This window comes from Castor canadensis, chromosome X (genome assembly GCF_047511655.1).
Source record: "Castor canadensis chromosome X, mCasCan1.hap1v2, whole genome shotgun sequence".
Classification (NCBI taxonomy): Eukaryota; Metazoa; Chordata; class Mammalia; order Rodentia; family Castoridae; genus Castor; species Castor canadensis.
The window spans coordinates 131,220,203-131,244,727 of record NC_133405.1 but is presented as its reverse complement, the minus strand read 5'-3'; the positions used below and the strand labels follow the sequence as shown (position 1 = coordinate 131,244,727).

General features: G+C 39.8%; 1 protein-coding gene across 2 annotated transcripts; it reads right to left on the bottom strand.

The window, feature by feature from the left end:
• Positions 1-393: 393 nt before the first annotated feature.
• Gemin8 (gem nuclear organelle associated protein 8) lies at positions 394-22,906 on the bottom strand. Of its 2 annotated transcripts, none has more exons than XM_074062322.1 (4): positions 22,775-22,906; positions 14,975-15,019; positions 13,626-14,052; positions 394-946 (listed from the first exon to the last, which is right to left on the bottom strand). In XM_074062322.1, exons 2-4 carry the CDS (start codon positions 14,984-14,986, stop codon positions 690-692), a joined length of 696 nt encoding a protein of 231 aa, XP_073918423.1. In that variant the 5' UTR covers positions 14,987-15,019; positions 22,775-22,906; the 3' UTR covers positions 394-689. The 2 variants fall into 2 exon arrangements, with proteins under 2 accessions (XP_073918423.1, XP_073918424.1); XM_074062323.1 differs by lacking the exon at positions 22,775-22,906 and adding an exon at positions 22,535-22,690.
• Between the last annotated feature and the right edge of the window lie 1,619 nt (positions 22,907-24,525).

The following is a 24,525-nucleotide window of genomic DNA, read 5'->3' as shown; positions in this document are numbered from 1 at the left end:
GTCAGATTTTTCACTCCATTAGAGCAGCAGTTGGCATACTATCACCTGTAGACCAAATCCAGTCCATAGCCTGTTTTTTTTATAAAGTTTTATTGAGACCCAGCCATGCCCATTTGTTTACTTACCATCTATGCTTTCACACAGTAAGGCCAGGGTTGGTTAGTCATGACATAGACCACGTGGCCTACAAAGCCAAAAGAATTTACTCCCTGGCTCTTTACAGAGCATGCAGGCCCACCTCCGCGTTAGCAACAAGTGGGATTTGTCTCGCTACAGGTTTGCATGGTTTTCAGTGGGGCTACAGGAGTCACAGAACATCTGGCTTATTTAAGACTTACGTATGTTTAGGCGGGTTAAAGAAAGAAGGAAACAAAAAGGCAAAACGCTAGGCACTATCTCTGGAAGAACTTTAATGAATAGTCGTACTGACATCAGAAATGGGTAGAATGTATACCAAATTATTACGGCACGTCAAGGGAAAATTTCTCATGTTGGCAACAGTATACATCCTGCTGACAGAATTCTAAGCGGCTGACATATTCCGTCCACCCCATAAGGGGCCCGCTGGGACTTTGGTGAACATGTTTATATCTCAGTACAGAGCCCTCTTTCCCCGAGAAATGCACAAGAGAGATAGAAACACCATACCTAAAAGGAAGGGGGTGAGATGGGGACCCTGTGCCCAGGGCTCAGAACTTCAGAGGAATGACAGGCCAGTACTTGGGCTGCTTTCTGTCACAGTGCTTGTTAAAGCTCAGCTGCACTGCGGCCTCCATCGCCTGGATTTTGGCGGCGCTGTCACCGTACAAGCGCTTCATCTCAGCCTGGCGCCGCTCGCCGGGCCTCTCACTTGGGGGCTCCACTGTGCGGTGAGTGTTGTAGTACAGGCCATGGTCAGCATTTATGTAGTCCTCCAGGCGCTCTGCGTCCAGCTGCTGCTGCCGCCCTGGAAACAGACATGAACATGATCACACATGCATACGTAGGGCAAGAGAGAGGTACAGTGAGTGCTGCCTGCAGTCCCTAAAGCCCCCAGCTTTCCCTTCCCAACTGTGGAATCAGCCCTACTATGCTAGCTGAGATGCTCTCCTGACCCCGAGGATTCTAGACACTGAAAGAAATGCCAAAAGCCACAAGGAAACCTGTCACTCCAATCCACCAAACCTCTGCAGTGCACCCTGAAAGTACAGGAGAAAAGTGAAACCACCTGGGTTCCCCGTCATCTGCCTAGCCACAAGTGGCTGATGGCGCTTGCCTGCTTTCAAGCATGGGAATGAGAGGCTTCCTGGAAAGTCCAGTGCTGCAAGAAACTGTATTTACCACCACAAATGAGGTGTGTGTGTGTGGGTCACCCTTCTGAAAGAGGTATTGATGATAAGCTGAAAAAGATTAAGCCCTCCTAAGTATAGACTGCAACTGTGAGCTATGATGCTTCCACAGGTGCAAAACACAAATCATACCAGGTGATGAAAGGTTAAATGATTTGATATTTACTGAAGGTAAAAGGGCCAAGACATGCAATTCTACAGCTGGAAAGAAGACCCCTGCCTGCTGATCTTTCTGCTCTATCAACAAATCTGAAACTGGGGGGTAGGGGGGAGGTTTTGGTTTCCTCACTGTGGGATTTCACTTGCCACTGCACAGGTTAGCCTAGATGAAACTGCAAATGTAAATCCTATTTAAAGGGATTCCTGTAAAGCAAGAAATCTTTATTTATTTTTCCCTATTTCTTTTTCACTAGAGCAAGTCCCAACATCAGTTTTTATTCTTATGTAAATAGCAACATAAAAATGTCAGCAAAACAATGCTGCAGAAGGTAAAATTTAGCCAACTCACATAGATTTTGTGACTGTCAAGAGAGAAACTGATAGAAAGCACATTAGCTGTAGCTACTATTGCCACCAAGAGAAATGCCACTAGATAAGGAGTGAAGAGGGTTGTAGGAGAATAAAACAATGATATAAATCATTCCTTCCTTGTTGGTCCTCTTATCAGTCTCTGGAAGGGAGCGCAGCAGTGAGCTAATCATGTGTGAAGGGAAGATGCTTATATGGTTATGTACAGCCACTCTCATAAATTCTCTTCTTTACAACTACCACCTTAGAGATGGAGGGAAGGAGTTTTACAAACTTGGAAACGTCGTTAAAAATGAATATGGTCACATGTATGTGACACTGCTGTCTGAGAACATCTGCAGTTTATTTTTTTACATCTGCAGTTTAGTTTTACATATGGAAGTAATATATGGTTAAGCCAAACGGCTGCCAAACAAAATAAATGCCCTACAGCTGTTACGCGAAGAAAAGGAATATGATTGATGTAGTGTAAGATGCAGAACTAAACAAAAATATTGGTCTAATAGGCAAATGAATTGGAGGGCAACAAGCACTGGCTGCTAAATTTAGATCTGCCAGGTTACAAACACCAGTATTTAAGCTGTTCAGTTCCCTCCCCCAAACTGAGTTCTGCTGGAGCAGAGCAGCAGTGGATGTAATGGGTCCAAATTAGCTAGAGAAAATGGCCATTTCTAGACACTTTTTCTGACTTCCAAACTAACTTCTAGGGAGAGGAAAAAAAAACTTGAAAGTGGATGGGAGAAAAGCAGTTGCTTGTTGCTATATTTGTGTCTTATTTCCTCAAGATCCATGGGTTCCTGGTGCTGAGGTTGGGTGGAAGCCTGCTGGGGCCAGCTTCTCCCTGGGTGCATCCCTTTTTTTCCTGCCTCTGTCCTGCGATGATTCAACTCCTGTTCTCAAGTAGGTTTTGGAAGGAAAGCTTAGCTTGCTTAGTGTTTGCAAAAAGAGGAAAGGTGACCTAGGGCACCAGTAGGCAGTTACAGACAGGTAAGATATGTGTAGTCACTAAGTATATGTACAGGCCTTTCACACTTGCTTCTACCCAAAGTTCCAAGAATAGTACTTCCTAAGAACCCTGGTCAGGCTGGGGGTGGGGCTGATGGCTGGGCCCTGGTCTGTCCATTAAAGGCAGTAGTGGACTGAAAGATCTCTTACTCAAGGCCTCCTATGAAGGCTTGACATTCCCACATTAGCAAAAATAAGACTCCCTCTGCCACCAACAAGCAGCACAGGGCACATTATTGATGCCCTGGCTCTGTTTCATATCTGTCTGGAGGAGACAATCCCATATACATGCTGCTGGGTGCTTTAGAGACTCTGCATCCAGAAGGCAGGGCCTCAGTGAAGTTCTGGGGTCGTTGTCGTATTACTCTCAAATTTGTCCCGAGACTATAATCGGCTTCACTGACAGATTCAGTGACACAACAGATGTTCAACATTGTGTCTAAATCTAAGTCCCTGAGTTTAGAAGTTTTAACAAACACTGGGATTTTTTTTTTTTTTTTTGGTGTTTATTTTTTTTTTTTTCATTTTTCTTTTATTATTCATATGTGCATACAAGGCTTGGTTTATTTCTCCCCCCTGCCCCCACCCCCTCCCTTACCACCCACTCCACCCCCTCCCGCTCCCCCCCTCAATACCCAGCAGAAACTATTTTGCCCTTATCTCTAATTTTGTTGTAGAGAGAGTATAAGCAATAATAGGAAGGAACAAGGGGTTTTGCTGGTTGAGATAAGGATAGCTATACAGGGCATTGACTCACATTGATTTCCTGTGCGTGGGTGTTACCTTCTAGGTTAATTCTTTTTAATCTAACCTTTTCTCTAGTTCCTGGTCTCCTTTTCCTATTGGCCTCAGTTGCTTTAAGGTATCTGCTTTAGTTTCTCTGCATTAAGGGCAACAAATGCTAGCTAGTTTTTTAGGTGTCTTACCTATCCTCACCCCTCCCTTGTGTGCTCTCGCTTTTATCATGTGCTCATAGTCCAATCCCCTTGTTGTGTTTGCCCTTGATCTAATGTCCACATATGAGGGAGAACATACGATTTTTGGTCTTTTGAGCCAGGCTAACCTCACTCAGAATGATGTTCTCCAATTCCATCCATTTACCAGCGAATGATAACATTTCGTTCTTCTTCATGGCTGCATAAAATTCCATTGTGTATAGATACCACATTTTCTTAATCCATTCGTCAGTGCTGGGGCATCTTGGCTGTTTCCATAACTTGGCTATTGTGAATAGTGCCGCAATAAACATGGGTGTGCAGGTGCCTCTGGAGTAACAGTCTTTTGGGTATATCCCCAAGAGTGGTATTGCTGGATCAAATGGTAGATCGATGTCCAGCTTTTTAAGTAGCCTCCAAATTTTTTTCCAGAGTGGTTGTACTAGTCTACACTCCCACCAACAGTGTAAGAGGGTTCCTTTTTCCCCGCATCCTCGCCAACACCTGTTGTTGGTGGTGTTGCTGATGATGGCTATTCTAACAGGGGTGAGGTGGAATCTTAGTGTGGTTTTAATTTGCATTTCCTTTATTGAAAACACTGGGATCTTAGCTATCTTAAAAAGCACTGTTCTCTGCTGTTAGGATGAGTGAATTTAACCTTTCTAAATCTTTATTCTCTTTCTCTACAATGTATAATGTGTATTAATTATGCTTCTTTTAGTTATTCTTCTGACAAAAATGATATAGATACTAAATAGGTAAAACAATTACATGTTGCCATCTATGAATAAAACTCGCTGTAAACAGGAAGCATACCCAGGCATCAGTCAAGGAAGCCTGTGCAATGTTCCACGTTCATATTCAGGATTTGCTTACAGGATCTTAGTTCTTAGTAAAGTTCACAGTGAAAGAATCAAATAGAAGACACAGCCTTGTGTGTGTCTCTATTCTCAATTTGTATTTCGTTTCTTTTCAGCTTCGTGAAAATTTAAGGTCAAATCCTTGTCTCTTCCCTGCCTTTCAGGAGATTTGGAGGGTTCATGGTTTCCTGCATAGTAGTTACCTCTGTAAAACACTGATCTGAAGTGTGATCCACTCTGAGGGCCATCTATAGGAAAAGGATCACATCACCTTTACTCACTGGTATATCCTCAGGCCTGGAAGGACACCAGGCCTGACACCAAGGGGGTGCTCAGGAAGAGATTGTCCAATGACTGCTTGGACAAAAGTCATACAGTACTTTTTTGTAAACAACGCTTTTCCTTCTAGATGCTGTTAAAGAAAAACAAAGACAACCCAGGAATAGGAAACAGATACTCAAATGTCACAGGGTATTGGGAATGGGTTCTTCCCTGTGGACTCCTTGGGACACTGAAGAGTTGGGGTGGGACCCTGTTACCTTACATTCAAGTTGCTTTGCCTGTACTTACTCAAGGCGGTGTTCGAAGGTTACATTATAAATTTGAAAAAGAGTCAGTTTAAAACCAAATATCCTCAGACTGGCTATATGTTGAAGGTCACAGATAGTATCTGAAAGTATGTCCAGCACCTATCACCTTCTGGGACCAAGTAAATCTTAGAATGGAACATCCCAGTGAAGTGAAGGCCTCCACTTCACCTGTTTTCTATTTATTGCTTCCTTCCTCCTTCCCATTGAAAGAAAGGGTCCTCAATCACCACCAGATTTTCTTCCTGTCCCTGGATCAGCCAACCAGGTAGAGAACCATCTACTGAAGCTGGGAAGCACGAATATCACACTTCAGACATGACGGAATAGTTGCCTTGCATGGATGCTTGGACTATTTTTATTAAAAATAGCTGTAGAACCCAATGTTTTCAAGCAATTTTTTTCCTTATAGAGTTGTGATAGTTAATCTTTTTTATTTTTTATTTTTAGCAGTACTGGGGTTTGAACTCAGGGCCTTGCACTAGTTAGGCAGGGGCTCTACCACTTAGGCCATTGCCTCCAGGTCTTTCTGTTTTAGGCTGTTTTTCAGATAGGGTCACATGCTTTTTGCCTGGGGGACACCTTCATTTTGGACTTGTAGAACTGTGAGAGTATAAATTCTGTTGTCTTAATTCATCAAGTTTGTGGTAACTTGTTACAGCAGTCCTAGGAAACAAATCTAAGGAGTAATATGCAAACAGGGTTAAAACAAGAAAAACAGTATTATAGTATTAAGGAAAAACTTTACTGGATTCCATCTGGGTTTAGGCCATGTAATCTTTTTCTTTGATTATAAACAATTTTTATTTGTCAATTGTATTTCAATAGAACTGGAGGAGAAACATAAAGATTGAAGTCATAGAATGGGGTAAAGTATTTTCATATCATATATCAGATAAAGGGTTTTTTTTCAAGTCACCCCACCACTATTTAGTGAAAGCTGCCAGGCAGGGTCGAAGTATAAAAGATTCAGAGGTAAGTTGTGGCCATTATAGGATATATAATGACTCATTTTTTTTCTTAATCTATACAGCAACATCATGTTGCCAACATAGACTTATATGGAAACAGCCAAGATGCCTCACAACTGATGACTGAACCAAGAAAAGGTGGTATTTATACACAATGGAATTCTACTCAGCCACAAAAGAGAATGAACTTTGTCATTCACAAGAAAATGCATGGAACTAGAGAACATCATCTTAAGCAAAGTTAGCCAGGCTCAGAAGGCCAAAAGTCGCATGTTCTCCCTCATATGTGGATTACAGACCTAAAACAAATGAAGTAATATTATTGGACATGAGTCACACACTAACGAGTACAGGAGGAATAGGGAAAGAGAAGGAAACCTAAAATTTGAATGTGGTTGATGTGCTCCCTGTTGAGGAGCAAATAAAGTAATCTTAGACTGGCAGAGGCCACTACGGGAAGGGGACTAGGGAGTAGTGAAGAGGTCAGGTAGAGATGAACCAATGTGGGTTGTAATACACACATGCATGGTAACAATATTAGGAATCTCTCTGTATAGCTATCTTTATCTCAAACTAGCAAAAACGCTATGTCTTTCTTATTATCTCTTATGTTTTCTCTTCAACAAAATCAAAGAAGAGGGTGGAACAGGTTCTGCCCAGAGGTGAGGGTGGGGGGTGGAGTATGTGGCACAAATAGTGTATACACATGTAAGTAAATGTAAAAACGATAAAAGGAGAAAAGAAAAAAAATGTTGACTTATAATTAAGAAAGGAAAAGAAGTTATGGAAAGTTACTCAGACTTTAGAGAATCTTACATAGCAGGATAATATTCATCCAGTATTCCAGATAATTAACCCCAAAGGCAGAACATTTTGAAGGACAAAGCGCTAAGATAATGAGTGTTGAGACTATTATTTCCCCTCATTTTTCCTGGATTAGCTTGTCTTTTGATGAGATTTCCTGCTATGTTGCCAAAATTAATGATGATAGAACAAGGGAGGGAAAGTATAAACTTGATTAGATTAGAATGCCTCATTTCTGCCTTGTCAACAACATACTCAAAACACAGGTGTTTGCCAGCAGAACTGGAGCCTTTTCTGATTGGTCTCCTCTTCCTGTGTCCCTTGTTGTCTGACAAATGTTAAGTTAAAGCTCGTGGACAACCACCATTTGCACTTTTACAAGGAAAGTGCATTTACATCTGTCCCTTCCACATTTTTTATGACCTTCTACATCTATCATCTTACTGATTGCTTTATATTATATGTTCTTCTGAACATCTGGACTAGATGAAACAAACACACGTGGTGGAACTGTGCTCAATCAGTGTGATTTCATACTTTAACCACATTGTCTAAACTAAAAACAGCTCAGGAAACACTGGGCCATAAGCTTTGCCACATGCTCCAGGTTTTCCATAGAGGGGGAATGAAGGAGAACAGCAAACTGACTGAAGGCTCACTATGAAAACAAGAGTCGAAACCTTCTGACTGAAATGAACAGAATATAATGAGTGTATGTTTCCCATTAGATGTATAAACAACACATCTGGGACCTTTAGTAAAAATAGCACGTTAGTGTCTGAGTGGGGAGTGGACTTACTCTTTCCTCTCATCCCAAAGGGACCTTATTCCTCTAAGCCAGGGTGCTTTCCATCTCTCCACAATGACCCCTTGAGGATCCTCTTCACTGCTTAGGGCACTGGCTCTTCCCCTCATTTGTATCAGTAAGACTGGTTACACACAGACACTCTTCTATACATTATTTTAAAATTTGTGTCTCCTCTTCCTAACTGGTTTAAGGAGATCATATTCTTTGAGAATTTTTCCTTGTTTTAATCCAACGTCCATCCACAAGTCACAGGTGGTAAGTATCTGACTGACACATCTCTAAGACAACAGGGGCAGTATTTGTTTCGGAGGGCCTTATTCTCCATGGGGGTTGATAATTTTCATTCACGTTCCCTCTAGGTACTAGGAATATAACCTTGCAGTCTCAATTGATGACCAGTTATGAAAAAAAAAATACTCCGTGTATTTCTAAGAAATAATTGAAAACACAGCTGACCTTTAAAACTTCCCAACTAATCTACTTTCTCATAAGTAATGTTACCAACTGGTTTTATGTAATGGAAGTATGTTGTTAGGAAATGACCACATAAAATCAAAAGTATACATGTTCTCAACACACAAAAGGAGTTCTTATCCTACTTAAGTCTTCTTTATGTTTTGAGGATTGAAAGATATTAAATTAGAGATTATCTGGAAGAGAAGCAATCACAAACAAGAACATTGTATCTCGTCTGAAGGATTTTATCCTAAGAAAGTGTTAAACAAGATTCAGACAATGAATTGTGATTTCATATGTTCCTATGGAAGTGAATAATACTGAAAAGTTAAATCTATTAAATTTAGCTATGCTTTCCCTTGCTAGTAATATTTTGTAAAGTCCTGTGTTCTCTTGCTAGTAATGTTTTGTAAAGTCCTGTGTTCTCCAAATGACTCATGTTCCAAGTTGAATTTGCCCTTACTGAACAAGTAGCTTTTAGTGGTTCCAAGAGCAAAAGAAAACAAAAACTTTTAAGCAAACTATTCACACTACCTAGGTCCCTTATCTCTTTATTAAAGCTTTCCCCAACTGTGTTTGTTAACTAAATCTCCATGAAAATTTCTAGTGAGAATAATGTATTGGAAAGGACCATGGTCATTTGCTATGATTTATATCTAAAATGCTCCCCAAAGCCCATGTGCTAAAGGTCTGGTTGCCAGCTGATGGGCTTTTGGGAAGTGACTAGATCATGAGGGTTCTGACCTAACCAATGGATTAATCCACTGACAGATTCATAATTTGATGGCATTACTGGGAGGTGGTGAAAACTAGGAGGTAGGGTCTAGTTGTAGGAAGTGGGTGACTGGGGGTATGCCCTGGAAGGGACTATCTTGTCCCTGGTCCTACCACTCTCCCTCTTTCTTCACTTGCTGGCCATGAGGTGAGTAGACTTCTAAACCATATACTTCTGCCACCATGATATTTTGCCTTGCCTCATGCCCAAATAGGAAGCCAGCCAACCATGGGTTGAATCTTTTGAAACAGTGAGTCAAAATAAACATTCTTTCCTTTAAGTTTTTTTTTTTTTTTTTTTTTTTGGCAGTACTGGGGGTTGAATCCAGGACCTGGAACATGCTAGGCAAGTACACCAGCACTGAATTATATCCCTAGCTCTTAAGTGTTTTTTCTTGGGTATTTTGTCATGGTGGTGGAAATCTGATTAACACAGCATTCAAATTACTTACGTTTGAATCCCATCCTCATTGCTGCTTGAAAGAACATATGTTCATCCTGGACCGACCAAAAATACTGCTGAAAAAAATGTCAGTGATCTGCTGCCTGTTATTTTTTTATTGGTGCAGGATCAGGCCCTGGCAGCTTCTTTTAATAAAGACCAAGTCTTTAGATTAGGCCCAACACCATATCCTGTTCTCACCCTCACCAGACAATTTTCACGTCTCCCAAGGACCCAATAATGATTTCAGGGAAGGCTGCAGGACATGAAAGCATTGCAGATACTCTAGGACAAGTAGTTTTGAATTATACTCTAACTACACATTTTATTTTTGTGGTGCTGGGGATCAAACCCAGGGCTTTAAGTGTGCTAAGCAAGCACCCTACCACTGAACTATACCCTCAGCCCCAACTACACATTATAAAAGCACAAAGAACTTGAAGCCTGTTGTGTTTAGTGATTTTAGTGATATGAAAGATGGTCCATTTTCTGTGTATTTTACGATACTAAATTGTGTCAAGCAAGAATGTCCTTGAAACAGAACTATAAATTATGTTAATGATTAAATTTAACAGATATCAAAATTTTCATTCTTCACATTTTTAAAGGTCTAAATCAGTTTAAGGGCTGGTGGAGTGGCTCAAGTGGTAGAGTGCCTGCCTAGCAAACATGAAGCCCTGAGTTCAAATCCCAGTACCACCAAAAAAAAAAAAAAAGCTAAATCAGTTTAAAAGTTTGAAAGGTGATATCTAGAGCAAAAATATATGTTTGAAGCCACAAAACATCTTTATTAAAAATATGCATAATCTGAATCAAGTACTAATCAAGGCAAAATGATCAGAGTAAATCAATGTAGGGTTAATAATCCACATTAAAGGATAGATCGCTAGCCATAACAGCTAACATTTATTGGGCACTGTCTTTGTACCAAGCACTTTCCTGTATTATCTTCTTTCATCTTCGTAATTATCAGTCCATTAATTAGGATCCCCATTTCATAGGTGAGTAGACGGAGGTACAGGATAGTGAAGGTAGGGGTCCACAAGAGAGTAAGAAGTTCCAGCTAAGAAGTGAGGTAACAAGGCTGGAAGCTTGTGATCTGAATGGCTCTGCCACAGCTGTCTCTGTATACTACTCTGAACAATAATGTAAAGATTAGGGAGTAAGGTTAAAGATGGAGATTTCCATAAAATTCCATTGTTTGATGGCTTGTTATCTAGATCATGATAAAACAAATATGTAACATATTGTCTTCACAGAGATGGCAAAAGCTGTGTGGTTTAACTTATGTCCCAGTCACAGACTGCATTTGCGAAACAAAGAAATTTCTCACTGAGTGACTGTATTAGTTTCTTAGAGCTGCCATAACAAAGATCCACAAACTGAGTGGCTTAGAACAGAAATTTATTGTTTCGAGGTTCTGAGGGTCAGATGTGCAAACTCAAGGTGCCAGAAGCACCATGAACTGTCTGAAGGAGCTAGGGAAGGATTTGTTCCAGGCCTCTCTCTGGCTTCTGGATGTCCCTTGGCTTGTGGCAGTGGAACACCAGTACTTACATGGTGTTCTTCCTGTGTGCATGTCTTCCTGTGTCCATGTTTTTCTCTTTAGAAGGCACAAGTCATCTAGCTTTAGGACCTCCTCATGGCCTCATTTTACCCTAATTACCTCTGGAAAGACCCTGTCTTTAAATAAGGTCACATTTTGACATACTGAGGTTAAGGACTCAACCACATTGTATTTTGGGGGCCATCAACCCAGACCATTGATAATGATAGTGCAATTTGCAGTGTTGAAGTAAAACTAAGCAGATTTGGGAAGTCAACAAAAACAGGAAGTTCATCAAGTTTATAGAGCATTTGCCTCTATCATATGGTAAAATGCCCCACAGAATCAGAGTGAGTACAGTATTTTATGGGACAAGAGCAGGAAACCTCTGATTGAAAGCTTATAATTAATATTGAAAGACTTCATTTATTCATTCAAAATAAGTTTAAGTGCCAGAAATGACTTAGCAGGTAATTTTCATGACCTTTTTTTTTTAATCTACCTAGAAATCTACTTATCAGGCAAGAGAGAGGAAGAGGAATAGTTGTTAAGTATATCAGTAACTGAATTGCTTATGTTAATTTATCTGATCAAGAGGACATCATTTTATTTTATTAAATTTTTACTTCATTCATATTCATTTTTTATTGAATAACTATCAGGTTTATTTTAATTCAGCAGATAATTCAAAATGACCTTTAATATGGCTATTTTTTGTGCACATCCTTAATTATAATTTCCACTATAAAAATATCAATATCTGGTGGGAAAAACTTATTATTCTACCTTCTGGTAAGAACCACAGGAATAAACTTTATCTCCATCACTTTACCTTTTTTTTTTTTTTTTTGAAAGCTGTAACAGATAGCATCTCAACCAAATGTGGATGTGCTTCAATTATATTTAAATTAGAATACTGGTTGCATGAATTTTGAGAAAAGGTAAAATTTATATATTTATTTCTGGAGAAACGTACTCTATGTATAGCAGAAAGTAGTTTTTAAAGAATTTTTGTTTGGATATACTCTCTAATATACATTAGAGAGTCAACAGTTTAATCAAAAGGAGGAAAGTGGAAAATAACTGAAAGAATAGTTTGGTGAAAAAAACACAGGTAGATAGCTTATACAAAGTCCCTTGCTCAGTTCCTGGCATCCTGTGGGAATCAACACATACAAACCTATCATTAAAACATACAGATGTTTTAAAAGAGAAATGAAACTTTCCCATTTCCAGGCTTCTATGTTTCTATTTACTAGAAAATTCTAGGTAAGGAGCCAGGTATGGTGGCACACACCTATAATCCTAGCACTTGGAAGGCTGAAGCAGGAGGATCTTGAGTTCAAGACTAGCTCAGGCTACACAGCAAGACTCTGTCTTGAACCTCTTCCCCCTTCCCCCAAAAAAGAGAAAGGCCAGGCATAGTGGCTCATGCCTGTAATCCCAGCTACTCAGGAGGCAGATATCAAGAGGGTCATGGTTTTAGGCCAGCCCTGGCCAAAAGTTAGCAAGACCCCATCTGAACTAATAAGCCAGGTGTAGTGGTACATACCTATGGCAGCTATGGGGGAGGCATAGGTAGGAGGATCTATAGTTCCAGGCCAGGCAGGAAGGCAGACTCTGAAAAATATCCTACAACAAAAAGGGCTAAGGGCACAGCTCAAGTGGTAGAGTGCTTGCCAAGCAAGAGCAAGGTCCTGAGTCAAACCCTAGTATCACCAAAACAAAACAACTCTCCCTGCCCCTACACCAAAGAAATAAAACAACAAAAACTAAAACAAACAAAATTATAGGTAAAATATCAGACAATTAGACTTCACTAAAACAAAGTATTGAATCTTGATAGTTTTTGGCAGCAAGATTGTAAGAAATTTAGAAAAGAAAATTTCTGCTTTCTAACCAATGATACAGGTCTTGACTGCAACTCTCTAGCCTGCAGTTTAGAATCAAATAGGAAAGCTGTTAGTGTGAGGCATTTCACTGTTCTGTTTAGTTTCATGCTGATCTTTACAGTGAGGGAGCTATTTCAGATTCAGGAGCTGGGCAGCACCGGGACCATCTCTGCACTGAGTTCCAGAGGAGTGGCAAAAGTATAGCAATCTCAAGGAGAAGCCCTGACACTTCTTTAGAGGATACAGTACAGAATCAGAGTTAGGCAGACACAATTTGAACCCTAAAAGCAAATGACTGTTGTGTAATTAACCTCTTTATGGTTCATTTTTCTCACTTGTAAAATGGGCTTAATTCCTTGTGGGACTGTGGTGTAGGTTAGAGAATGTACACATGCATGCACATGTATAGAAGTCCATCTGGTGGAGTATTTAACATTTGATAAATGGTGGAGGTATTATTAGGATAAGCTTTGTTCTGGAACTAAAATAAACAGTCCTAAACAAAATCACTCTGGAATGAGGTGCAACATCATCATAGCTTTTCCAGGCTTGGAAATGGATTTGGAATATTACCCACACCCAAATACAGAGTTATAAACTAACTTGATTGGTTAGGTTAAAAAAAAAAAAAAAAAAAGAAATATCAGGGCAAGGAAAGGAAGCATGAGGAAACAGAGGCCTGAACTTACTTCGCTCTTCTCTGTGCCTCTCAGTCTCTGCAAAGTATTGGCGGAGCTCATCGGTGATTTCCATATTGCTCAGGTCACATTCTATCTCCTCATCTGACTCCGTCTCCATCTCTTCTTCCTCTTCGGACAAAGCTTGGTCTTCTCTTTTGGATGTCTGGGTCCTCCTGGTGTCATGTGCAGGGTGCCCGGACTTTCCGAAATGTGAGTAACTGTAGTGAGAACCCTGCCAGGCCATATAATGGTCATCAGGACTTTGGGGCAAAAATGTAGGAGGGAAGGACCATGGGAAACTATAATAGGATGCCACAGCCTTCCTGTAGGCATTGTGGTGGCGTTGCATCCAAGCCATTGCTTGATAATAATGTTGCCAGTATCTCGCATACATCGGATGACAATACCAGGACGTGGCAGCTTTCGATGTAGATGCCTACAAAACAAAGGAAAGTGTAGGGCAGACACCAAACAGTTCATCCTCAAGAGAAATCTTCAAATGTTTGATAAACTAACCAACAGATATTTACTGAGGATCTACTAAATACCTACACTCTGTATGAGGATGCTACTGGGCCACAAAAGGTATACGATAGTTCTGTACCCACAACGGAAACCGTGTGTATATACACTTGATCTCTATGTATGTGCATATCAGGTACCAACAGGACAATTAGTTTAAGGTTATGGTGTCTTATAATGTGAGGACAAAAGCTAATAATGATCATTTTTAGATAAGACAGAGAGAGATAAAAGATCTGACACTATCATCTTGGCCATCTCTACTAGTTCCAAGTTATAAATGGCCTGTCAATTCTAACTGATTATCATGATAACCTTTGGTTCCTCTTCTGCTCCCTACTAACCTGCTGGCCCAGCCCACTCCCCAATGTCTGGGACAAGAGATATCTAGTAATGTATTAGATGGTGTTTTTATTTTTATTTTTCTGATGTACAGGTTGAGTATCCTTATCTGCAATGCTGGGACCAGAAGTGTTTTAGATTTCAGTGTTTTCAGATTTTGAAATGTCTGCGTAGAACTTTACTGGTCAAGCATTCCTAATCTGAAAATCCAAAATCTACAGCCTTTGGAGCGTAATATTGGTGCTCAAAAAGTTTTGGATTTTGGAACATTTTGGATTTTTGATGCTCAACATATATTTCTTTGGTCTCTATCACGGAATGAAAACATTAAGAATTTTTCTTCTTTTGTTAGTGCTGGGGATTGAGCCTCAAAACCCACGGCCTTGTACATGCTGGCAAGCCCTCTACCACTGAGCTACATTCCTATACCAAACATGAAGAATTTAAAGACTAAATTTTTTTTTAAACTCAGGAGATAAAAAAAGAAATCTTACCTGTGCTGCCATCTCTGATTGGGAAAGTCCAGGTGGGCACTGAAACTAGGAAAGAATAACCACTATGTGAATCAGTATGATCAGTACCACTATGGGATATTCATGACTATGTTGTGGTTTGAAAAGCAGCTCCTGGGAAGCTGCCTCTTGCCAGTACCATGCCTGAACCTCATGCAAATACCTACAAGACCATGGCAAATGGTTATGTCCTTGTGGTCTGAAAAGGAGAGATTCCCTTAGACATGATTATCTAAGTCAAAGGGCCCTAAATGGTTTTGCATTTAATTGCTGTTTTCCTACTGTAAGTAAAGTCTATGAAAATAACCATATAAATATTTAGTAGTATGTAAATACAAAATAGTACACAGAGCATGAATTTACAATGATTACTTTATTTACCAGTCCTTAAAATAGGTCAATGCCTATTTAAAATAAGCTACGGTTCTCCTGAGCCTTGAGTTGAATAGTGACTGGGAACCTCTGCTGGTTCTTGCCTTAGGTTTGGGACTTGCAGAAGCCTCTTCAAACAAGACATCTGTCCAGCCTCAAGTGTACTCCAGACTTTAAGCCCCTCAAATGGGCCTTGTTTTGGTTTATGTTTCAGTGAGCATGTGCTCACTGAAGGACACCACACATGCTCTCCTTTCCTAAGCACTGTTTCTTCGCAAGAGGAAAAACAGTTCCATTGGAGGCACTGTGTAGACTGCCTTTGACAAATAGCATCACTCTGCCAGGATTACTCCTTTCCCCACCACCTACTTACCTGTTGTGATTTACTGAACCACTGAATGAAATACCTAAAGGTATTTATAACCTATTTAAAACAGACTTGATTTTCTTCCTGTATTCAGGAGTTCAGAGATACTAAAATGCCTGGCTACACCAGAATGTACTTAGTGCATGCGAATTTAAGCTTCTGTGAGACAAAACCACTAACAACTTGATGCTAAATGAACAGCTACTTAGGTTTTGGAACTCTGGGAATCAGATACTGAAGGAGTCCTAATTTTCCTACTTATTTTGTAATTTCTATCATATGTTTTGTGATGGCTATGCTAAAAACTGAGCTCTTCTATCTAAAGAGAACTATTCATATTCTTTTAAAATATAACAAGCTTTCAAATAAGTTATTTCTAAAAGGGCTGACCTGATCTGTAAATTTATCTTAACCATAGCCCACACGTCCTGTTCCCTGTCTAAACTTCAGGAATGTGCACGTACACAGTGGCTGCAAACTGGAAAAAAAAGTTAACAAACACAGTCAAAGTGTAAACTGGATTCACAGTACTTTTCAGCTATCATCTGAAGGCTTAAAACATGAGCAGTTACCAAAAAACTTAGCTAGTGTGAAACAAAGCATTCAATAGATGGGTGTCTTACCACCCAAAGAAATAAAACTAACACAAATGAAATTATGGCAGAAATGAATACATACTCAAGTGCTAAACCACATACTGAAGTGCACATACTCAAGTGCAAACTGTAAGTGGCTAATTCATTAGAACCAGGTTTCATATTTCTATCACTGAAATCTGAATAGCTTTCTGACAGCCTGTAGCACATAACAGCATCAAAGTGAACTCCATGTGCATCTTAATCAAATTTGTTTTATAGATTAGCAAGTAGCATAGGAATTAAATTAGAAAAGTCTAGGAGACATCTGTGTGCCTTCTGAAAATTATGAGTTTGAATCCCAGCAGGATGTGTTGATGCATGTCTGTGACACTAAAATTCAGGAGGCAGAGGTAGGAGGATCACAAGTATGAGGCCAGCCTGGGCTACACAGTGAGACCCTGTCTCAAAAAAATAAAAAAGCTTTGAATTTAGAGTTCTTTCTATGCCTTATAAGACAGTTAGAACCAGGTCAATTATCCTGAATTAGGAATTCTGATAGGCTCATATCTGTAATAAACATCACTGTGAGTGAATACTATTCTAGTCCAAATCCAGTTTTTATATAGTTGGGAAAATCCAGCCTGGCCTTAAAGGTAGTAACATCAATATTCTGAAAACCCATGAGCTGTCTACGAGAGGCTCCTTTGGTAGAGCTAGTTTAGGTATGTATGATAAAGCAGATGACTGTTGAAGAGGTTCAAGGGCAACTCATGATGTTCTCTTAGCTGCTCAAATGTCAATGGCTGTGATTAAAATGGGGGGAGGAGCACTAATTTGAGGAGAGGTTATTTATAATTTTGGGTCAACAAATAATTTGCTAGAAGGGCTTCCCTAATACACAATCACAGAGATCACTCACTATGAGCATTTTTGCAAGAAAAAAACCAGGAAAATCAGCTGAGATCACGGAAGAAAGTCAGTTTCAGCTTTTTAAGCAGAGGCAGTTCAGATTCAGCCCATGTAAAAGACATATTAACTAATCAATCTATTTTTTTTTTGTGGTATTAATTGAACCCAGGGCCCCATCCATGCCAGGCAAACACTCTATCACTGAGCTATACCCACAACCCAGGTGCTAGGCTGCTTTAAAACCCGGCCATAAAGGGAAGATAAATTTATGTTAACAATGGAATACAGGCAACTTTGCAAGCAATTTTGTTCGCTTTTGAATAATAAGTAGCACAGGAATTCAATTAGTTTTGGCTACTGGGATACTTATAATCACTTTTGCTGACATCCTTCAGGAAGTTTAGTGTCACTGGGGCCAAATGTCAAAACTGCTCATTTCACTCTCAGCTTTATTATCGCCCCCCCACTCCCACCCCAGCAAATCCCCAAACCTATTTGTCATGTCTTTTATATTTTAAGTGTTTGTAAAATCACTAAAATCCAACAGATATGCAAATTAGCCACTTTAAATGACTGATTTGAATTTAAAAATTAATCTTTCAAAATCAAGTAAGATAAAAATATGTCTAAAGGAACAGCAATTTGTACAGAGCTTTACAATCACTAATTCAGTATTTCCAGGATTACTGTTCTTATTTTATGCTAGCATTTTGTTCTGTAAAGATTCAGATAGTAAATATTTCAGGCTTGTAGGCCACAATCTTTTCATATAATGTTCATACTTTTCTTTGCTAAGAACTCCCCCTACCACCACCAAACATCCCTTTAAATATATATAAGCACTATTTCTAGCTCCCTGGAGTATAAAAAACACCCCTGTTTTTACATTAACATATTAAGTTGTATACTCTGCCCTCGATATATCAAACATCCTAATTGCTCCTCAATTTGCACTTGGAAGTTAGTGGAGGAACTGTGCAAGTCTCACACATTTCACAAATTATTAGGCTCTGAATAAGACTAGTGGATACAAGAAAACTGATTAGGATCAATGGCAATTTTGGAGATCAGTTCCTAATATTCAGTGAAAAGAAAAAAAAAAAGTCTCCATGACTAAATAAATTGGACCATTTCTTACAGTTTGTCATAGACATTTAAAGACATAATTAAAAACAACAAAAAAAGACTGTCTATAAAACAGAATCAATCAACAGGATTAGAAAACATAAGCAGTGCCATGGTTTCTGACAAAGACCTTGTTAACTGTCACTGCTAGACAGAACCACAGCAAGGACACAACGCAGAACGGAGTTCTGAGTATCTACACCCCAGAAGGAATATATATATTCATCCTTGCTAAGAAATCAGTTCATCAGTTCCCATCAATTAGCTCCCAAGGGAAGAAGAGAAAGTCCTCTGAAAATGGATTCTGTTAACTTTTTAAAGCTGGTTATTTTGTCCATGTAGAGGGCTTAAGGACCTCATAAGAATGCCTGATTTTCTAAAAAGCCAACATTAAAACGATCCTAGGCATTCCAGCAACACTTTCAGACCCCACCTCTTCTCAAAGAAAAGAAAGCTATGGGTACAGCCTTTTCCATGGTTTTTTATTTTATGCTTTATTCCCCACCTCCCAGGAGTCTCTTACTTTTTTTATGGCACAAGCCTTCGTGAACTGAACAACTTGTTCCCTAATGGGCTGGCAGAGCTGAGAGAAAAAAGATTGGCAATGCTAGGGAAGGCCGGATCCAAGCTCTACAAACTGGGCAGCTCTCCCCAGTGAGTACAATGGCATCATGGTCACCACCCAGCTGAGCTGGGGTGAGTACAGAGACCATTCATTGTCAGTCCTCCACCACCAAAGAAGGAAGGAAAAAAACAGGGCTGAGGTCATTCACTGAACATTGCCGAGGCCTACAGGCGAGACAGAGCCAAGTCTTGAATGATGTATTTTCCCATCTAGTCTTTCTAAAAAAATGCATTTTATTCTACAGAGTCTGCCTACTCTAGAAGACATGTTTTTAGATGCATTAAGTATAGATGAAGAACAACAGAAAAGAACTTTGTAGTTTTCAATTGATAAAATGTGACTATTTCCATCAGGTTACTAAAAAAATCCACATATAAGTAATGTGGCTTTGTTGAAAGGCAGTGGCTTAAGACATTTTTTTCATTGCATATGTATATTCTTATAAATATAGGATCTAGGACATGTTATGGCAACCAGATAAGTAAAATAAAAACACAAAATCCCCTGTAACTAGATTTTTCTTTCTACCTTATAAGCCTTTCTCACTAGTATCCTGAATACTCATTTACTTTGACTTTTACCTAGAAATATATTAAAAGCCAATCATTAAATCAGTTACTCTGGCTAAAGCCCCCAAAGTCCAAACTTTCCTATATAGGTTTCCACAGATTTGGCTGAGCCAACCAGATAATTTGGGGATCTAATTAAGGCCTTTAGAATATACTGCTGCAAAGTACAAGGAAGAAGGTGTGTTGAAGGCTGCTTTAAAATAAATGAAGGCATGGTGAGAAACTGAGTCATGTGATTCTATGAGATCTTTCAAACATACGATGCTGTCAGAGAACCATATAATATAAACACTATAGGAACTTCAATTACAGAAAATACTAATAAAATGGGGATTATTATTATTATTTTTTAAGAGCACTGCTTCCTGCCTAACTTCTTGGATGGGCTTGCTGCCACCACTAGCTGGTTGCTGAGGCTGGCAAGCTTAACCAGCTTGATGCCCTCACAGGCTCCCTTCTGTGGCTTTGCATGGTTCCTGCTTAGTTATTTGAACATCAAAGATGGCACAAGTCTGAAAAGTTGTCTTCCACCTGAAGGAGGAGTCCAAGTTCTTTCAACTGGACAAAGGCCTATCACAAGTACACATGCCACTGTGTTTAGAAAGCTTGAACCTTCCTGTCTATCACAACTACCTTGAAAACTGAGGAGTGAGGGAGCCATAAAACAACTGAGTCTTATTTCCTTTTTATCCTCTCAACCCCAAGCCCCACTTTATCCTGTTCTGGATGTTGCAAACTAGAATTGTCACAAAGAAGGCATTAGCATGGGGAAGAAGACTGAAAGGATGCAGTTAACAATTTTTCTTTTTTCCCATATAAATGACATTCCACTCACAGAAGGGCATTGTTTAATTTGTCAGCAAGGGTCATGGATTTGTAAATGGATTTATTTGCAAGTTCACTGAATTCCTACATGACTAGCTTCAGAGTCAGAAGTTAACTATTAGGCCATGAAAAAGTGAAGTTATCCTCTGACTTACGAACACAACAGGCAATGGGAGAACTCAAAAACAGTGTAACTGATAATAGCATAATGATAATGCAATTGAAAAGAAACAGATGAAGTTGGTTTCACTTCAGGCATGTCTTCCATACAGCAAAACCTAGTGACGATAAATAAGGACTGAATAAGCAGGTATTGCAAACTAAGGGGTATCAGCAAAAACTGTGACTAATTTAAATAGTTAAGACCACTTTTTACATTTCTAGAGTCTTGTTCCAAGTTTTCTTTTTCTGTGAACATATTCATGGTAATTCCATGCTAATCTCTCTCTTTTCTGAAATAATACAGCACTTACGCTTCACACATTTGGGCATTTAATTACTTGTAGGCAAAGATTCTACAATTTATTCCTTTTAAATTGCCTACTAGCAAAAAAAAAAATAGCTCTTATTTCTTGCCCTTGGATGCTTCTGAAATTGTGTATTCTGATAACATTCTCTCCTCCTACATCTACTCCCCGAAATAATTGAGGAGCTAGTAACTCAAATAACTGACTATAAGGCCCCAAATATTTTCAGGAAGCAAATGTTTAAATACATTAATATTTTCAATTCATCTGGCCTTAAATCAACTAGTGTAACATTCTGTATCCACCTGTCCAACTGCGGTTTTCCAAATGTAGAGAAGTAGTTCTGTTCTTGTTTTTGCTGATGGTATTGAGTTTGAACTCAGAGCTTCGCGCTTGCTAGGCAGGCACTCTACCACTTGAGTCACAACTCCAGTTCAGAGAAGTAGTTCTGAGAGTTCTGTACCTAGTTTGTGACTTCACCTACCTACACTGTAGTCTTAATAGCTCAACTTCCCCCATCCTTTTCATCTCATATTTACATACTGGATCTTAAGAAACAAATTATCCTTCATCTGTAAAACAGCTTTAGAATGAAACTTTCTCCCTGGAACTTTAGTTTGTGTATGTTCCCAGCACAACAGTGAACACACAAGAGGAAATTCACACACCTTACTATGAATTTGCCTATATTTAAGGTTACGCAAAGGTACCAACAATCTTTTAAAAATATATGGTTTCTGAGCCAGGCATGGTGGTGCATGCCCAACATTCAGGAGGCTGAGGCAGGAGGATCTGAGTTTGAGGCCCTCTGGGCTACATAGAGAGTTCAAAGCCAGTCTGAACTACACAGGGAGACCCTGTCTCAAATAATCAAGGGCTGGGGATTGTACCTCAGTGGTAGAGCATGTGCAAGGCCCTCATTTCAATCCTCAACACCACAAAAGAAAGAAAAAATGTATATATATATGGTTTCTGTTCACACTGCTATCTCATAGGGATTTACTCTAAGAAATTATACTAGTATAAATTGTATAATTTATATAAAGAGTATCCCCAATCCCACAATTCAAGGGAGCGATCAGAAAGCCTTGTTTGTGTTATTAATCTTTAGTGTAGATTTTTCAAGTAATGTTGCTTTGAGTTAAAGTTGAAAACAGCTGAATACAGAACCTAGCCTGTGAAACAAAATTTTAACAATCATTTCTGGAAAAACAAAAAACAAAAACCTGCTTAGAACCATTTGAACTAAGGGAATCTCAGGATTTCAGAGCTAAAAGGCACTTCATGATCCACTGGATCAACTCCCACCACATTACTATGCAAGAAAACCGGACAAAGGCGTTTTCTATTTACGGATCACAGCTGCAGCTGCCACATGTTCACAAGATAACTTCCACTAAAAACTCTGACCTGCCACAGAAGTCAAAGTGCGAGGGAAAAGGAAAAATAAAACCCTATTTTATTTTTATCAGACAGGCCAGTATCCTAGACATCCTTCCAAAGATGTATCCTGAACAATCTTCTATTCAGATATTGGACTGGATAGGAAAAACCCACATTCATCTACAGACCTAACACGGTGATTCTCAGAACATTAGAATCACCTGGAGAGTTAAAAAAAAAAGTTCCCAATGCCTGAGCCTCATTTCTAGAAACTAGGACTGAAGTGGTGTGGGATGGGGGGCCCGGGCACCAGAATTCCTACCAGTAATCCAGTGATGTGGAAGCTCAAGAGTTGCGAGTCTCTAGAACTAGTCTCCTCTAACAATCTGCAAGGATTTAGGAATATCTCATCGGCTTCTGTCCCACTTTTGCCGCGGTATGATAATTACGACAACATGACCGCCAAGACTCAGGCTCTCCCTGTCTCTGAGGATGCCAGGCCCCGGGACAACCAGGTTCCTCCCTTACTGCCCCAAAGAAACCCAGCTGTCCCCAGAATCACCTCGTAGCCACGCGGCTTGCTGATCCCGGGCTGTGGGCCTGCAGGGAACTATTTTCGGTGGGCAAACGAAGGGGGGGCGGGAAGGGCTGTTGCCCGGCAACTAAAAGCGCGCTTCCGGTACAGGCTCACTGCGGCGCGCCGGAAGTCCCGCCTACGCCGTGGACGTCATATTCACCGCGAGGGCTACGCAACACTAGGGGGCGGGGTACGAGCTGGGAATCTGCACTGTGGGGTGGGGCGTGGACATGAAGGGTGGGGAGAACTTGGGCGGAGAATTGAGTGCTGAGCCAGGTGCTGGTACTGGCGCGAGTACGACAACGGGGACCCTGAGTGTGGCGGAACAAGAAGGCGAAGGTTGCTTTTGCATGGTCCCAGTCCCTGTCCTTGTAACTTTTTTTCTTGTTCTCAACTCTCATTTTTGTTCCCTTGTCTGTAGCCTTTCATCTTAACCAAAACGGAGGGTGGAAAATACCCGTGCTTTGAAAATAGATTGACCTAGATCTGAGTATGAGTGCGATTCCAGTCTTAGTTTATTTAACCTCTCCAGTCTGGTGGTTCTCATCCCTAAGATGTGCATAACCTACTGTATGGGTGCATTATAGCAGACAAAACACTCGCTGAGTGGCTCAAGTGGTAGAGCGACTACCTAGCAAGCATGAGGCCCTGAGTTCAAACTCCTGTACCACCAAAAATTAAATAAATAAACAAAAGTACCTATTGGTGTTTTGTCGTAATTATCACCAGCAACATCTGCCCTGTTTAGTGTCAGGAAAGTCTTAGTAATCAAGCATAAACCAATGGAAGTCTAAGTGGCATACTCTTTCTGGGGTAATTTGGCAAAATGCGGCGAGCCCTAAAAAGGGGCATACTCTGGGCATTTATTTATTCCAAGGAAAAACAAAGCATGAACTGGTTGTTTAATGTAGAATTCTAAAAAGTGAAAGTTGGAAATAACCTAAATGCCCAAAAAGAGGAAATGGTTAAGACAATTAGGCAATATCAGCGGCAGGACATTATTACCATGTTATTCCTAGACCATAGAAGAATCAAAATGATTCTGAAGATCACTTAGGACATACAGACTGGATGCCCACTATGTGCCAAGTATTATTCTATATTTGCATTGTCCATTGTGGCCGTGAGCTCTATGTGACTGTGAGACTTGAAACGAGATGTGCTGTTATGATAAATTACACACTGGATTTTGAAGAATTAGTGTGAAAAAAACAATGTAAAGTATCTCAGGGAAAGACTGTTTAGGTTAAATAAAAGGCTAAAAATAATTTCGTTTTAGTTTTTTACTTAATGTGATCACTATAACATTTAAAATATTTGTGGTATACATTTTAACTATTGGGGAGTGTTAGTCTATTTACTGGATGTACAGTGGTGAACAAGACAGTTTTGACCTCATAAAATTACCAATGTATTGGGTGAAGTATAGACATAAAAGAAATAATATAATTGTGTGTGATGGTAAGTTATATGAAGAAAATGTACGGTAAGGGCCAGAAAGTATATATGCCAAGGGAGATAATTTTAGACATGATTCTTCCTCCACTTCAGAAAATGTACGTGGTTTGTAGGAGGATTGTGGTTTGAGGCCAGTCCAGGCAAAATAGTGAGACACTATCTCAAAAAACAAGCTGAGCATGGTGTGGCATGCCTATGATTCCAGCTATGCAGGAGCATTGAGGTGTGAAGTCAAATTATGAAAGAACTATATGAAAAATTAACTAAAGCAAAAAGGG